The following is a 16,104-nucleotide window of genomic DNA, read 5'->3' on the forward strand; positions in this document are numbered from 1 at the left end:
CGAAATTTCCTGACTCGGAGAGGAAAGAAGAAAAAAAAAAAAAAAAAAAAGAAAGAAAAGGTATCAACGCACTTTGAAAGTGGCTGGCCGCCATCGTAGACAAGTGAAACTTTACGACACCTTCGGTAATTGGAGTATTGGTTAATTAATTTGTCTCAGGTTCGGGGTAAATTTTTTAGCCGCGTCAGGCAAGCAGGTGCATTAGCGTATATTGGCAAACTGATGCCCCTCGCCATTGAATTTACTTAATTCCTACTATGTACTACCACTGAGCGAGTAAGGGTTGAAAAACCAAGGCGAACTTTAAGAGAGTGCGTTCATTTGTAATTTCATTCGAGTAATTTGTAACTACATGCTGAAGACAAAACTCTTTTCGATCATTATCCAGTGCACTGGTGGTTCGCCGTTTCAGTAATTTTATTTTACTTCATCGCCATTAAGACGACTTTAAAGATGGACGAACATGCTTCGCACTGGGACTACCAAAATGACCAATTTCTATTTTTTACAGGCGTGAAATAGTGTTTCTAGTGATTTAAATAACTTTTCTTTACTAATTAGTTATATATTATATTGACTGTATTATATATATATATATATTTTTATTGATTAGTTATATATTATATTGAATATAATATATATTTTATTAAAAAGTTATATATTATAACTTTTCTTTATTTATCTATAAATAGTTAATATATAAATTATGTATAAATAGTGTAAATTATGTTAATATATAAATATTAGTTAATATATAAATTATGTATAAATAGTGTTAATTAATATATAAATATTAGTTAATATATAAATTATGTATAATTACTATATATCAAATAGTAATATAAAGTTATAATATATAACTTTCAGTAATATAAAGTTATAATATATAACTTATCTTTATTCATGTATAAATGAAAATGTGTGTACACCATTGTGTCATAAAGTCTATCCTATCTCTCCTACTTTAATACCTTTACTGGCAATTTTATATTTTAATCACCGTTTATGTTCTACCGTCAAAACTCCACATCCACGTCCACGTCATTTAATTACGATTAGAAATGTTTGCGTAGCAAAATTTAGTAAACTCTACAATAAACATGTTCCCTCGAAACGCATGTTGAAACAGAGAATGGGGAATGTTTCGCGTGTTTTGCCATGCGAGACGCGACGAGCCTTCTCCTTTTCTTTTCGCCGGTGCTCCCGGCGAGGACGAAAGAGGGGAAAGAGGAAGAAGCGAGACAGTCGAACGAAGCTGCCGTGTTGAATCGATAAGTACATGATTCATCGTGGCGGTTTCGGTTTGAATTTCAAGCGGGCAACAGCATAACGCGCATAAAGAAAAACCCAACACCTCGGAGGAAACACCGCAAGATCCACCGAGAGTTGGAGTGGGAGGGGAGGCGTGTAAACGACCGGCGGTTTTTCTAGCGGGATCACTCATCGATCCTTTCGTCAGACTTTCCTTCGAACCTTCGGGTAATTGAAAACGGCGTTGTATAATGAATACTGATGTGCGAGAAGGGTGGGCGGGGGAGATCATTGTCTCAGAATTTCCTCGAAATCCTTCTCCCTCTCGTTGTATTCTCAGTCTTGTCGCGTGTTTCGAGCGTGCGCGCGCGATTGTCAGAAGTTTGACGAAGTTTGACGACTTCAATTTGTTCGTTTGACGATTAGGAAATGGACAAATCCTTCCTTGGTCCCTTGAGAGGGGTTTTTCGATTGATAGACCAGCATGGAAATATCTGTTGAAATGATGGGGTAACGTTTCTTCGCGAGGAATAAATCTTTATTTAAGGAATAAACGAATTTTTTTTTAAATCGTACCAGCAGTTTGATTGTCCTGTCCCACGTGTAAATTTTCAAAATTTGCAGATTCTGTAGCTTTATAAATTTATGAATTTATATATATTTATTTTTATATATTTATATATATTTATTTTTATATATATTTATATATATTTATTATATAATTATATAATTTTTTAATAATTATATAACTTATGAATTTATGTGTATGTTGTATTAAGAAAAGAAAAAAAAAATGAAACAATGAAATGAGTAAAAATTTGCTCCATTCGTCAAAATATTATAACACTATATCAGTCTGCCTAACACGTTCATTTTCTACCTTTAATAAATCTTCCAATATGGATCTAAAATCAACAGAGACGAAGCACGAATGATCCAACTTTTCGTCGGAAATATCCCCCAGTTAGACACAACGCTTGAATTCGAATTCAAATCGTAAATCATCGATACCCTCTGATTTCAACGAATCTTTCGAAAAAACCAAGTTCTCGAGGAACGTATATGTATCTCTATAATGAACCAATGATCAATCACAGCCTCAACTGATCAAAATCGGGGGCCTTTATTAAGCGTTAAAAACTTGTACTTCTTTTTTTTCTCTCTCTCTCTCTCTCGCAGCGCGATGGTAAATCACGGCGGGTCTGATCCGGCGATTAAAAGCGATTCTGACACGCCAACCGATAGACACGGTCCCTTTTCTCCACGGTGTTCTCGCTCTCGTTATTAGGCGTCGTCTCGTGCTGGCCACGATAATCACCGGCAAAGAAGCAAAACGAATGGGCGACGAGGGAAAAGCCAGGATCCCCATAATCACGGGATATCTGCCTAAATGCCGTAATCATCGGATTTTGGGGCCGAACGACCTGGCCAACAACTACAATTAGCGGCATGGGGTCTGCTTTTGCGGACCTTCGTCTTCCCACGCTTCGATTTCCTGCTCACCAGGTATACACGCGCGGAAGGGTAAGGCCAGCGAGTTGGAACGAGCACGAACGAAACAAAGGGTTTTCCAAGAGTGTTTCAGTACGATTCTTTCACCCTGATTCGTTGAAAGTTGGTCCTTAACTTGGAAATTTTTAGCAAAGGGTGAACTTTTGGTGGACTCGAGGCGAAAAGGAAGAGAATTATGTATCTTTTTTTTTTCTTTTCAACGCAAAGATAAATAAAATTGAGAGAGGGACGTTCTAGTGAGAGAAAGAGCGACTAGTTTAAAGTGTGAAAGGGAAAATTTCGAGATCACAAAGTACGTGAAGTGCTTCGTTTAATTCAAGAATAAACGGAACTAATTGGAAAAATAAGAGAAAATGTTCGAGAATACTGTATCACTAGTAGGTGTTTCTAAGGAAATTGTTAACAAAAATAAGGAGAACATTTCGTAGTTTAAACCAGCAAGATTGATTGATTTTCAAGGAAAATTTCGAACAATACACGAAGAAATTGGGAAATTAAAGTAACAGGAAATGTCATACAAAGAAAGAATTTCGCAGAGTATTCCAATGGGATTTCAGAATCTGTTTCTACCAATCGATCGCAGTTCCAACGCGGACAACAAGTCCAAATTTTCACCAGAACCACCGAGAAAGGTGAGAAGAGAATGCTGCTAAAGAATTCTATCCGCCGCAAAATAATAAAAAAAAAAAAAAAAAAAGAGAACATCGGAACACGTGTACATACAAGTACGTACATCCTCAAACAACGACACAGCGGCCTCAATGTGTACACGGATTCACCTAACCGTTGGAAAAGATGAATGACCATAGAAGTTTCGCAAACACTCCTCAGCGACAGATTCGAGAAAGCCGAGATAGAGAGTGAGAGAAAGAGAGAAAAATGCGCGGCGCTATCGTGCGCTGGCAAAAGCGACAAAAGCCCTCGGGGAAGATTGGTGGCCCGTGTCGATGACCAGGCTTTCAGCAAAGAGAAATAAAGAAAGAGAGAGAGAGAGAGAGAGAGAGAGAGAGAGAGAGAGAGAGAGAGAGAAAGAGGCGACGATGATCGTCTTTAGAAGCCTACGGTATTCTGCGGAAGGTCATAAGCGCCAGACCACTGTCATAACCGAGGGTCAACAAGCCGAGCGATCATAAATCACCGTGTCCTGCCCGTTCTCCAAACCATGAAGAGAGAGAAAGAGACACACACACACACACCATGTGAAGCGAAGATCGTCGAGACTTTTTGAAAACCGTGGATAAATTTCCAGGCTTCCCTCCGTGCTTCACGGCCGTGAAAAATCGAAAGGAACGCGTCTCATTGTGAGTAAAACGTTTCGAAGCTTGACGTCAAGAGGCCCGGATTTCGCGTCGTTGTTTTTCCGCACGGTTGACGTACCGTGGGCTGTCGAATGGTTGTTCCAGTCGTCTCTGGGGACCGCGGAGAGCGCCGCCATTTTACGGGTTATCGTTCACGGTGAACTCGAGTGAGTCGGTATGTCGGGGCGAGGCTGGTCCCAAGCGTCCCTCCGGGATGGTTTTTCGGTTATCAGAGCGTGCTGTTCTATGCAAATCCACGTTTTTCACGGGCGCCATCAAGACGTTAACCGTTATGGTGTTTTTTACGCGTTCGCGAGAGACTCCAGAGTGAAAATGTACGTTAATGTTTATCCACGTTCCATCTTTTTTCCGAGTCCGTTCCGAAGAACGCGAATACATAAAAGTATGTGAAATCGACACGATCCAGAAATGTACGGAAATCACAGAGAATTGCGACGTCCAAAGTGAGAAATTAAGATTGTCGACTTTCAATTGGTATTCGTGTTTGAGCAACGCAGATGAAAGAGAGAAAATTTTAAATACTAAAGTGAATTTTTCAATTATATATTTTAAAACATATATCTACCATATATATTAAATATATTTGTTGTATTATTAAAAAGAAAATGTTTTAAAAAATTTTGCAGATTTTTAAAACATAACCACGTTGAACTTAAAAATACGTATGAAAAAAAATCACGTCTGACCTTAAATTCAATTTAAAATTAATAAAACTTAGTTTCCTTCTTACATTTCGATGTTTCGTTAAAAGAAAGAAAAAGAAAAAAAAAAAAAATAGGTGAGAAGAAACTTGGCCCAACCTATTTATATGTACATCCTTTTGGCCCTTAATTCTGTCAAAAGAGAGTGGATCTTAGTCAAGCTATCGCTCTGGCTTCGTATCTGGCGAACGAAAGTAAAAGGGAAAAGCGATTCTTGGAAGCGAAACTTTGCGTTTGGAGGAGGTGTGTCCACCGATAACACGGACAGTGTTCCATCGAGGACGAGTAATAAGAAGGCTTAACCGAGAATGGGGAAAAGTGACTGACGTTTCTGACGAGGGTAGTATACACGCTGTAATCAGTGGCAACCAATGGCGGACAGAGGGTGCGATAATTTCCAAGACCGAGTTTCTTTTCAGCCGCTCTTATCTTATCGTCCAAGCCAGGACTTTCGGCCTGTTTTCAAGAAATATTCGCTTTTCGTGAAGAAATTTTTTTCACTTGGGTATGTGCGTCACTTCTCGAAATTCGTGGAACTGGAAGGGCTGTTTGCCTTTGTTAGAAGAATAGGGACAGTGTTCTGTTCTCTTTGGACCGACGGAAATTTAAATAAAATCCGTTCATTGTAATATATATGTAGGAAACTCGATTGTAGCATCGACGTAATAATTACAATATTTATTAAATTATAATAATATTTATTAACGATATTTGTTATTGACACTTGTTAACAATATCGTGAACAAATATACTTGTTAACAATATTTATCATGCATAACGAAACAACATTTAATATTGCAAGAACTGTAATGTTTGGTGAAGTGAAACAACTCAATTGCCTTAATACTCTGAAGTTAATATTTCGAAAATTTTCATGAAAGTTGACCGACTTTTCGCACGTAGTTTCACGAATTTTTAGCGCGTCCGTTTGAAAAAAAGAAAAAAAAAAAAAAAAGAAAACAAAGGGGGAGAAAGTGCAAAAGCTACGAGAGTTTGCTTTGGCTGCAAAGTCAAGAGCTACGTGTCTCAAGCAGAAATCTTTATCCACTGTCGCCTCTTTGGCGGTCAATCTTACACTCTGGCTATTTGTTTCTCAAACACTTTTAACCGATATCATCCTGGGAAAGCTCTCCGGATCTCGGAAAAATGTGAATCCGGTGTAAAGTTCGCCTACGTTTATCCGCGGATCGGTTTGTTTAGAGATCCGAGGCAAACACTCCCAAAGAATTCGAAGAATCCACTCGAGGATTTCTAATTCCTCTTCAAGGCGGGAGATCTTCCCCGATTTTCAATCATTTTTCTTTCTTCTGCGATGATTTCACTTCGAATTTTAATTCGAAAGATTTCGCGAGAATCGATAGCGTTATTCACGTGTGTAATTTGGTTGAAATTAAATTGAATTAATTGTTTCATTGATTATTGTGTAAAACAACAAAGAGAACGACTGAAACTTGCTTCAAATTGACGATTAGATTTGTTATAATAGGCTGAAACAGTTATCGAGCTGAGCAAGCAGTAATACGTACAATATATACTGTCTCAGGGACGTGAAACCCCTCCTCAACGTCTTTATAGTCTTCGTTGTTCGCTTTCAACGTGACTCAATAGGCTGCGAATTTTTTTGAACGTGATTTCAAAAGCATGAAACAATTGTTTCGTTCGGTAAATATTATAATTACAATAATATCATATTAATTATTATTAGTAGATACATATCGTTATGATTCCATACTACGTTCCTAAATTATTTATACACCTTTATGAATATAATTATTAATTTAATGTAATGTGATTACTACGACTTCTCTATATTTTTATTACATACATTTTCTGTATTTCTGTGCTTTCGAGTTTTCCACAAATGCAAGGAAATAGTGTCAAAATAATTGAACGACCCCTAATTACTTATTTGGTATATACCATAAAATTATTTGTGCATCTTTGCAAATGTAATTGTTAATTTAATGTAATGTAATCACCACGATTTCTCTATATTTTTATTACGTATATACGTTCTCGATACGATATTTCTATGCTTTCGAATTTCAAGGAGACACAAATGCAAGAAAATTCGTAGCCAGTGACATAAGTCAGTGACAAAATAATTGAACAACCCTTGAAATAATTTTATAGTATACCAAATCCCTATACTATAAAATTATTTGTACATCTTTGTAAATATAATTATTAACTCGTCTAACATTATTTAATAATTTAAACATTATTTAATAATAATTTTAATAACGATTTTCCCCCCTTTTTTTTTGCTCGTTATACTGTATCTCCGTGCTTTCGTATTTCGCATGAAATGTCAGAAAATCCGCAGCTTGCAAAATCAGCGTGTCGAACAACCCCTAATACTCACTTGGTATACTGTAGAAGCCGCCGGATGAGGTGCGTACGAGGCAGGACGGCTGGAGGTCGGGATCACGCTCGTGATCGCTGGCTGCGTGACTTCCTGGCAATCTTCCGTTGACGCGACTCATTGTAGGATTACGGGGTGGCACATCGGGCGGGCCCCGCGGCGCCGAATTGTCCAACAAACACCCTGCAACAACCCATAAACCAAATACTCGTCAATTACTAAAAACTTTTCAGACATCGACATATACTTAGATTCGAAAATTATATCATACATCTAGACTTTTTCCTTCTTTTTCTCCCTCTGGAACCTTTTATTTCCACTTTTGGAGCAACGTACCTATTTCCTTATTTTAAAATCTGGACTTTTTCATCGACCCTGCTCGCTTACGTTTATTTTACGTTTCACTCCTGAGATTTTTACATGCTTTCTCTTTTCCATTTCATTTTGGCCTAAAGTTGGCCTTTAAAACGCTGAGGATTTTGAAAATCATTCAATCTATTCAGCAGTGGAATTAGAACGAGAGAGTTGAATAAAAGATGATACACTAAATGTTCAAAAGATCCAGATCCGTTTGGACTTTCATCTCTGTTCTAATCGAAAAAACGAAGGAAAGGAAACGCATCCCTTCTATACGAGTGCTCTTTTGTACTTTAATTCCCAATTTTACATTTCGATCGTCAGTAAATTAAAAAAGTCTTTACAAAAAAAAAAAAAAGAACATTGAACATGAAATTCGTCAAATCGACGCGGCAGTTCTATTCCTAAATCTAAAAAAAGCAAAGCAAGACAACGTTGCGGTCGGGATTACCTATATCCAGGTCTATCTTTATCTTCTAGATACTCGAACAATGCCTACGCACTATGTAATCCTGGGCAGGTGGCCAGGGTGGTTTTCATCGAGGCGAAAGGGTTGAGCCGATCTCGCGATTAGGCACGTTTCACACAGCCAGGCTTCCGCCGCTGTTACACGGATTACAACGAGAGCTGGGGGGAGTGACCCAGAATCGCGAAACTCTCTCTCTCTCTCTCTCTTTCTCTTCTCTGTGCAACCATGCGAAATGAAAATTTTTCGAAGGCAGTCACACACAACTTTGTCACGTTGCTTCTGCGCCAGTTATGACAATGTCATCCATTCTCTCTCTCTTTCTTTTTTCTTTTTTTTTTTTTCTATACTCTTCTCCACTTTTCCAAAAAGCACACACACACACATACACACACACACACACAGCCAGCGATGTATCGACAGTGTTTGTTGGAATTTCTATAACAATTTTTTCTCCAACCACGCGCGTCGATTGATGGTCTTCAGGAAGCAATATACCAGATTGGTGACTTGTACCAACGAATGTATGACGTTCCAGACAACTGTTCGACGCTGGAGTCCTGAATACATTAATTCTGTACTTTTACACAGTTTGCCGATCGAAATTTGATCGTGTCGTTTGTAATAGAATTATCATAAAGTTTGGAGATTATATGATCTGTCAATATATCAAGGGCCAATGTTAGGCTCAATTCGCGTTATAAAATTGCACAATTTCAGTATTGCTATTGTTAAAATTCCAACTATCTTTTTAATCACGATGTCTTGGATTTTATAATTGAAGGACATCAATGAATTGTTGCTTGATCTTTAATGGGTTGAAAGGAATATTATTATTAAAACGACGTTAAAAAGGACACGATAGATTTAAAAATGGCGCTGAAAAATGCAGCGGGCGGTAGGTTTAAAAATGGCGTCTGAGAAGCGAGGTTATTTCAAAGCAAAGAGATCGAGGACTTCGAGAAGAGAAAACTCTAAAGAAGTGTCCGAGAAACTGGAATAACCAGAAGAAAACGCGGCAGATTTAAAAAAAAAAAATGCTGACTAACAACGAGAAGCTTTTCTCCAGTTTAAACTCCAATTTGGAGGAGTTTAAAGGGAGAAAGTAGGTAGCGGTTCCATAAATTTAGTTTCTCGGGCAAGTCGGACGCATTTTTAGATTTCCTCGAAGCCGATGCCGAGAAAGTGGAGCAGTCTTTCGGCTGTTTAACTCGATTATAAGCCCGGTCAGATTCGAAGCACCCTCTCTCCTCTGTCTCTCTTTTCATTGTATCGCAGCAAGCACGATCTAAAACGCCTAACAGACCAGTGCTTCCACGGATAGGGTGACCGTGGAAGAAACTCGAGACGTGTTCTTTTTACGTGTTCTCCTCTATTAGCCAATGAACTGGATCCTTTCCGTGTCCTCCCTTCTTCTTCTTTTTTTTTTTTTTTTTTTTACACCTTTTAAAGAACGTGCTTCTGACATTCGATCGACTGCTGCGCAACAGGAAGCGGAGAGAAACCTGAACGAATAAAGAACTCTGGCTGGCTGATCTGGGCGCGGGAATCGAACGGCTACCGGAGAAGTGGCTACGAGAATATGGAGTGTGTATCAAATCGTGATAAGATTGACGTAAATCTACGAGAGAGATTTACCAAGCTTCACGTCTTTGGTGTTGCAAGCTAGAGAAAACATGGAGGAAAAGTACCTAATAAATACTATTTGAGATTAAGGTTTTACTATTAGAGAGTAAGGTTTTATGGTTTTGTATGGTTTTAATACGATTTAAAATAAAATTCCAGCAAATGAGATATTTTTATGTTTATCTTGTTAAAATTACTGATATGTTTCTGAAAATTTGGAAATTTTCGGAACTTTTGATACTTTATGATATCAAGTTTATAAATTTCACCGTGCCACTTTGCGATTTTACTATTTTAATACGCAAACGTTAGATCCAAAAATTTTACAGTTTTACGATTGCTAATACTTTGTCACCTAAATACAAATTATCTAAATTTTGTATATAACGTTAAATTTCACAATTTTACGTTTACTAATACTTTCACTAATTTTACTAAATTTACTAATTATTAATATTCACCTAAATATAAATTACCTAAATTTTGTATTACGTTAAATTCAAAAATTTCACAATTTTACGATTACTAATACTTTCACTAATTTTACTAAATTTACTAATTACTAATATTTACCAAAATACAAATTACCTAAATGCAAAAATTATCTAAATTTTGTGTCACGTTGAATCCAAAAATTTCACAATTTTACGATTACTAACACCTTGTCACCTAACTACAAATTACCTAAATTTTGTATTACGTTACATCCATGAATTTCATAATTTTACGATTACTAATAATTTCATTAATTTTACTAAATTTACTAATTACTAATATTCACCTAAATACAAATTACCTAAATTTTGTATCAATTTAAATCCAAAAATTCCACAATTTTGCGATTACTAATACCTTGTTACTTAAATAAAAATTACCTGAAGACAGGCTTCATACTCATTAGAATTTTACACATTTTTACAACACTCGTATCCCGTGACCTCCGGAACTTGCCTAATAACGTTAGTCCGATGATGCGCGAAAGAATACCGGCGTATTCGTTCACCTCGGCGTTACGCCAGCAATTTACATGTTCGGGGCTTCTTCGGTGAACCGATGCACGCCGCTGGTAACGCGAAATGGCGGCGCACCCCTCGGGGGAAAATGTCGAAACTGAGAAAGTTCGCTCGTAAAAGGGTCGAGTGCTCTTGCTGGGAGGGAGCAAACGGAGCACGAATCGAAATTCCCTCACGAATGGTTGGGGGGTGGGAGAGGGCGAGACAGAGAGAAAAAAAGCGAGAGACTAACGATTAGCCCTTCAGATTGGCGAAGTCTTTCTCCTTGGAAACTTCAACGTGCGAAACGAGTTCCATCGAATCGTCCATATATTGTTGGAAATAATGATATTTCCATACTGCGATAGAATGGAAGCCCTTCGTCAAGCTGTCACTGCGACAGAGCCATTTCTTTTTCCATTTCATACGTGGAATACCATTAATAATCGTACCGATGTTTTTATTTGAAGCTCTAGATAATTTTACTTCAAGATTTAGATAAATTAAAACTGAGAATCCATTTGGCGATTAAATTACCAACGTTGTACTAAATCCATCTTTCTTAAACTTTAAATATTACACTGATCTCATTCTCTACCTGAGAAACTACACAATTCTAATGAAACACTTTCTTGAATATCATTATTAAAGACAGGTTCGAGCATAACCGAGTACAATTCGATTCGGCGATTTCATTGTTGTACATTTACAAATAATTAAAAAAAAATAAAATAAAATAAAATATAAATAAAATGTAATGTATAAATAATATGTAAATAAAATGTAATGTATAAATAATATATAAATAAAATGTAATATATAAATAATATATAAATAAAATGTAACATATAAATGTAATATATAAATAAAATGTAATATATAAATAATATATAAATAAAATATATATATTTTCCAAATATTCCAAAATAATGTAATATATAAATAATATATAAATAAAATGTAATATATAACTAAAATATATATTTTTTCCAAAATAATGTAATATAAAAATAAAATATATATATTTCCAAAAATATTCCAAAATAATGTAACATATAAATAAAATACATATATTTCCCAAAATATTCCTCGAAAGTACGGATCGGGACGCTTTTAACGTGAAATACTTGCCAGAGAGCCACTCTCTCTCTAGGAGCTCTAGGTATCTGATCCCATGACGCTGTACGTTCGAGGGAAGAGGATCAACGAAGTTCAAGCAACCGAGCATAATTCGATTCGGCAATGGGGACCGTGGGTTCCTCGAAGGGCAACGTGCTCGCCCTGTACAGCACGAGACTCATCCTGGATACTGAATTACACGGGACGAGGGGCGGAGGGGGGAGAGGTGGAAGAAGCGTTCGGCCGGTCTTGGCCGAACGACGCTTCTTTTGTGCCAGTTGCTCTTTTCCTCCCTTTGACGCGACCCGATCGCCGTAGAGAAGAAAGGATCGGCCGTGTAACGACCGGCACAATGACTACTCCCGCCGATCTATTAGGAAGAATAACGACGTGCCGCGAAGAGGAGTCTCTTCTTCTGGTTCGATGCTTTCCCTTGCAGTTTCTTCTTCTTCCTCTTCTGTTGCCCTGCCTGCTGTCGCCGTGCCCAAAGTTACTCGTGTATACTTGCTCGGCTGGGAGGGCGGCTCCTGGACTTTGAAAGTGGATCGAAGGATATTGAGATGATTCCTCGGGCACGGGTACTTATGGCGTGATCGATGGATCACTGGGTGTTTCGCCTCTTGTGGCTCTCCAGAGTGTGTGCTGTTGGAATTTTTCGTCAGTTCGAGCGTTGCGGTTAGTTAAAGGTGTTTTTCAGCTTGACGTGGAAAAGCGAAAGTGGCGGACGGAGGATTCGTTCCTCAACAATCTCGAGTTTCTCAGCGACTTTTAGAAATCTTTGTCATAGTACTCACACTCTTCCTAGTAACATAATCGTACATCGAATTTTAATCAATATCGACGTAACGATTGCCTCGTCAAACTGACAAGATTCTGGATAAGATTCGCTCTTTGAAAACGCAGCACGTGTTTCATCGACAGATTAATTACATTAAAATACATTATCAATAATAGCAACACGCGGTTTTTCCAATTTCTCCGCGAACGCGCAGAAATTTTTGGCCGCTCCTCATTCATGGCCGCTCCTCGGAACGTACTCGGGAGTACAAAAACTAAGCACACGTTGCCGAACAAACTGCGGGGCCCCACTGTCTGAATCGAATTATACTCGGTTGAATCTACACCCTGCGCCTAGGATTCTCCTATGTCCAAAAACTCAACACGCCGTTGGAGAAAGGGAGAGAGAGAGAGAGAGATGGGCGCAACGGCCCCGAAGAAGAGAAGAGAAGAAAGGGAAGGAAAAGAAAAGAAAGGAAAAAAAAAAAGGATTCCGATGAATGAGCGAGGCAAGGACGGTTGTTGTCACACCGGGCCGCGTAATGGATGCGCGCCCATTGAGAATGCACGTGAAAACGCGTAACATAATATAGGGAGCGCAAGAGCCCATGTCTAATGGAATTTATTAGAGAAGGGAGCAGGCCTCTCTTGCCTTGGTACCTGAAGAAGCTTTTCTTTCCCTTCTCTCTTTCGCGATCCTTTTTCGTTCCGCGTGGCGTACGTCCGTCTTCGATCGGAATCAAGAGCGAACGAGAGGAAGAAAGGGAGAGGTCTCGTGATTTTTACGTTGCTCTTTTGTTGGATGCTCGAGATTAACTGTCGCGTGGATGGCCCGTTCTTTTTTTTTTTTTCTTCCCCTTAGGCGAGGGTGGCGACAGCGGTGGAAATTACAAATTGATCATTTTTCAGGCGAGAATGTATCATTTTTGTTGCAATCGGACTGTCGGAAGAGTAGAACTGTCTGACTGATAGAATTTCCAGAGTCGTCGACAAGTGTCGTTAGACAACTGCCAGAAGTGTAGAAATATCGAGATTGAAATACGAAGTTGATGGACTGTCCTCTAGCCCGGAATTAACAAACTACTCTAAAATTAATAAGCAGCTCGAAACAATTAAAAAAAAAAAAAAGAAAACTCGAGTCAATAGTCGAAAAATCGTATTTTTTCACGAAATCTCTGAAAATCCTAAATTCGTGGTTCAGACTTTCAGAAAAACGAGCCATCTTCATCATTTATTTGTCACGATTTCGAAACCCTCTCGCCCAAAATCATCACACGTTAAGAAGTCTACAAAAAAAAAAAAAGAAAGAAAAAGCCACTCTACCTGTCCTAAAAAAAAAAAAAAGAAAGACTACTCTATCACACACGAAAAAAAAAAAACAGAAAGACAAATCGTGGCGTTTAATGCGTGCAATTCGTGCCAGTCGCATTTGGTATGCAATTGTTCCATGATCTCAATCCTATTACACGGATTCGTTTCGGGATCGCGATTCCCATGGCGATCACGCGGGAAAAACCTGGACTTACACGCGTGCACACACACATTTTTCCCTCTTTCTCTCTCTCTCTCTCTCTCTCTCTCTCTTCGTTCGTAGAGCGTGCTCGATATAGTATTAATTCGTTCCGGTTCGAAAGCTAATCCAGACACGAGGCTAACCCTTGTCCATTTTCCTCCGTTCCGCTCCCCAAAATACGTCGATTTCGCTCTGGCGATACGTGACCGGCGATCCAAATCGTTCCCTCACTTCTCCCTTCCCTTCCTCATCGATACAGGGCAAACGTTACGCCAACGTCGTCTTCCATCGCGTCGCGTTTTTACTTCTGAACGATTTAACACCGGGGCAACCCGGTGATTTCCCGACGAAAATTAATTCCACGCCACGAGTGGGATTTATTCCGTCCGTCCGTCTGTCCGTGTGTTCGGTTTCGTTTCATCTTTCGTGTAATAAGTAGGGTTTGCAATTCTGTCCTTCACGTTCGATGGCTATGAGACGAGAATTATTAAAAGTAATCGATCTGTAGTACGGTGACTTCTCACGAATATTCTATACGGATTTGGACGTGCTTTTTTCCTTTGCAAGTTACATGGGCATTTTAGTCCACTAGCGTTCAAAGTTTCAGGAGCAATCTTTTCGAGAAATTTCTCAACAACATTCCAATTCATTTTATTTCTCAATTTTTCACTTAAATATTGTACACGTAAACGAAACGTTTGTTCATTCATTTCGTTTGACATCGTAACACGTTCCAAATTTCTGAATTTCGTACGAGATACTCTAAATGAAAAAATACCTTCGGCACGTAAACTAAATTTTGTATCTGGAAACACCAATAGCTAAAATTATCATTATCGTATGAATGATGTACACAATTATCTACAACTATTTTACTCCCCTGGAAAAGAAACGAAAGAGAAAATATATTGCACATTGGAGTATATATATTCGAGAAACGACGGGTGAATAGAGCCTGGTCTGTGAATTTTCCAAGCTAGCCGATCCAAAGTCTTCAACTTCGACGCTTCGAAACTTTCCAGAAAGAGAGAGAGAGAGAGAGAGAGAGAGAGAGAGAGAGAGAGAAGAGATAGATAGTGTCTGTAAAAAGGCAAGATCGACGTGTCCCGACTGAAAACGTACTTCCGGAAGGGCTTCTGACGCAGGATGTGAATTATATCCTGTCTGCTAGCGAGATAATTATATTCTCGTAGATCCAGGCAGCCAGCCGTGAGCCGCCCAGGCCCCCTCTGCGAAAATATTATCGAAAGAATATTTCTGGTCCCTTTATCAGCCGATACGATGCGTGTCAGGCCACTTTTCAGAAGTCTGTTCAGCTTCTATCGTCGTTTCTATGAAACTATCGTATTTTATTTAACGAGTAACTTTCTACTTCTGCGAGCGCGATCGTTGAAATTCCGCGGAAATTATATATACATATATAAAATATATAAATAATATAAAAATATAATATAAATATATATAATATAAAATATATATGAGTATGATATAAATATATATATATATATAAAATATATATATTATATAATATAAATAAAAAATATATATTTATCGTATAATTATACATTATATCTACAATATATACGATACATAAAAACACCACATAAATCCACCTACATATTACCTACATAATGCCTACATATTACATCACACAAATTTACTAATTACGAGATTTTTATACTTATATTTCACACTTGTCACTTACGAAACAGTATAGAGCGGTCACTGAAACACTGAACAATATAAAACAAACACACGTTTCGTTAATTTTCTATTATTTTATTTGGAGATATAATTAATGGATGCTTTTCGGTATTTGCAGTATTCTATAACCTACCAGAAAGAAAGGAAGAAAGAAAATAAAAAAGACTGAAAATGAACAAGTTAGCTTTTTCAAACCCTTCAGTTTTTCAGTGGCCACCGTGTGTACAAGGGAGGATGTTCTCCATCGAGAACGATTCATCGTGTTTAGATAACTCCACCAGTGACGAAGCTTAATATCGAGGCAACGAATGTTAGTTTGAAGCGATTTTCACAAGAGGGGCGGCAGGGGAAAAAAAATGATTTTCCTTTTTGTGACGAGTTGAATCGAACGAGTGGGGGGAA

General features: G+C 38.1%; 1 protein-coding gene across 5 annotated transcripts in view; it reads right to left on the reverse strand.

The window, feature by feature from the left end:
* Window positions 1-16,104, reverse strand: part of LOC122534009 (teneurin-m-like) — a 294,594-nt gene that overhangs the window by 805 nt on the left and 277,685 nt on the right. For all 5 annotated transcript variants that reach the window (XM_043664254.1, XM_043664256.1, XM_043664255.1 and 2 more), the window contains one exon: window positions 7,149-7,331. In XM_043664254.1, the coding sequence (XP_043520189.1) occupies window positions 7,149-7,331 (183 nt within the window). The remainder of the gene's footprint in view (window positions 1-7,148; window positions 7,332-16,104) is intronic.

Source organism: Frieseomelitta varia, unplaced genomic scaffold, assembly GCF_011392965.1.
Source record: "Frieseomelitta varia isolate USP_RPSP 00005682 unplaced genomic scaffold, Fvar_1.2 scaffold_566, whole genome shotgun sequence".
Taxonomy (NCBI): Eukaryota; Metazoa; Arthropoda; class Insecta; order Hymenoptera; family Apidae; genus Frieseomelitta; species Frieseomelitta varia.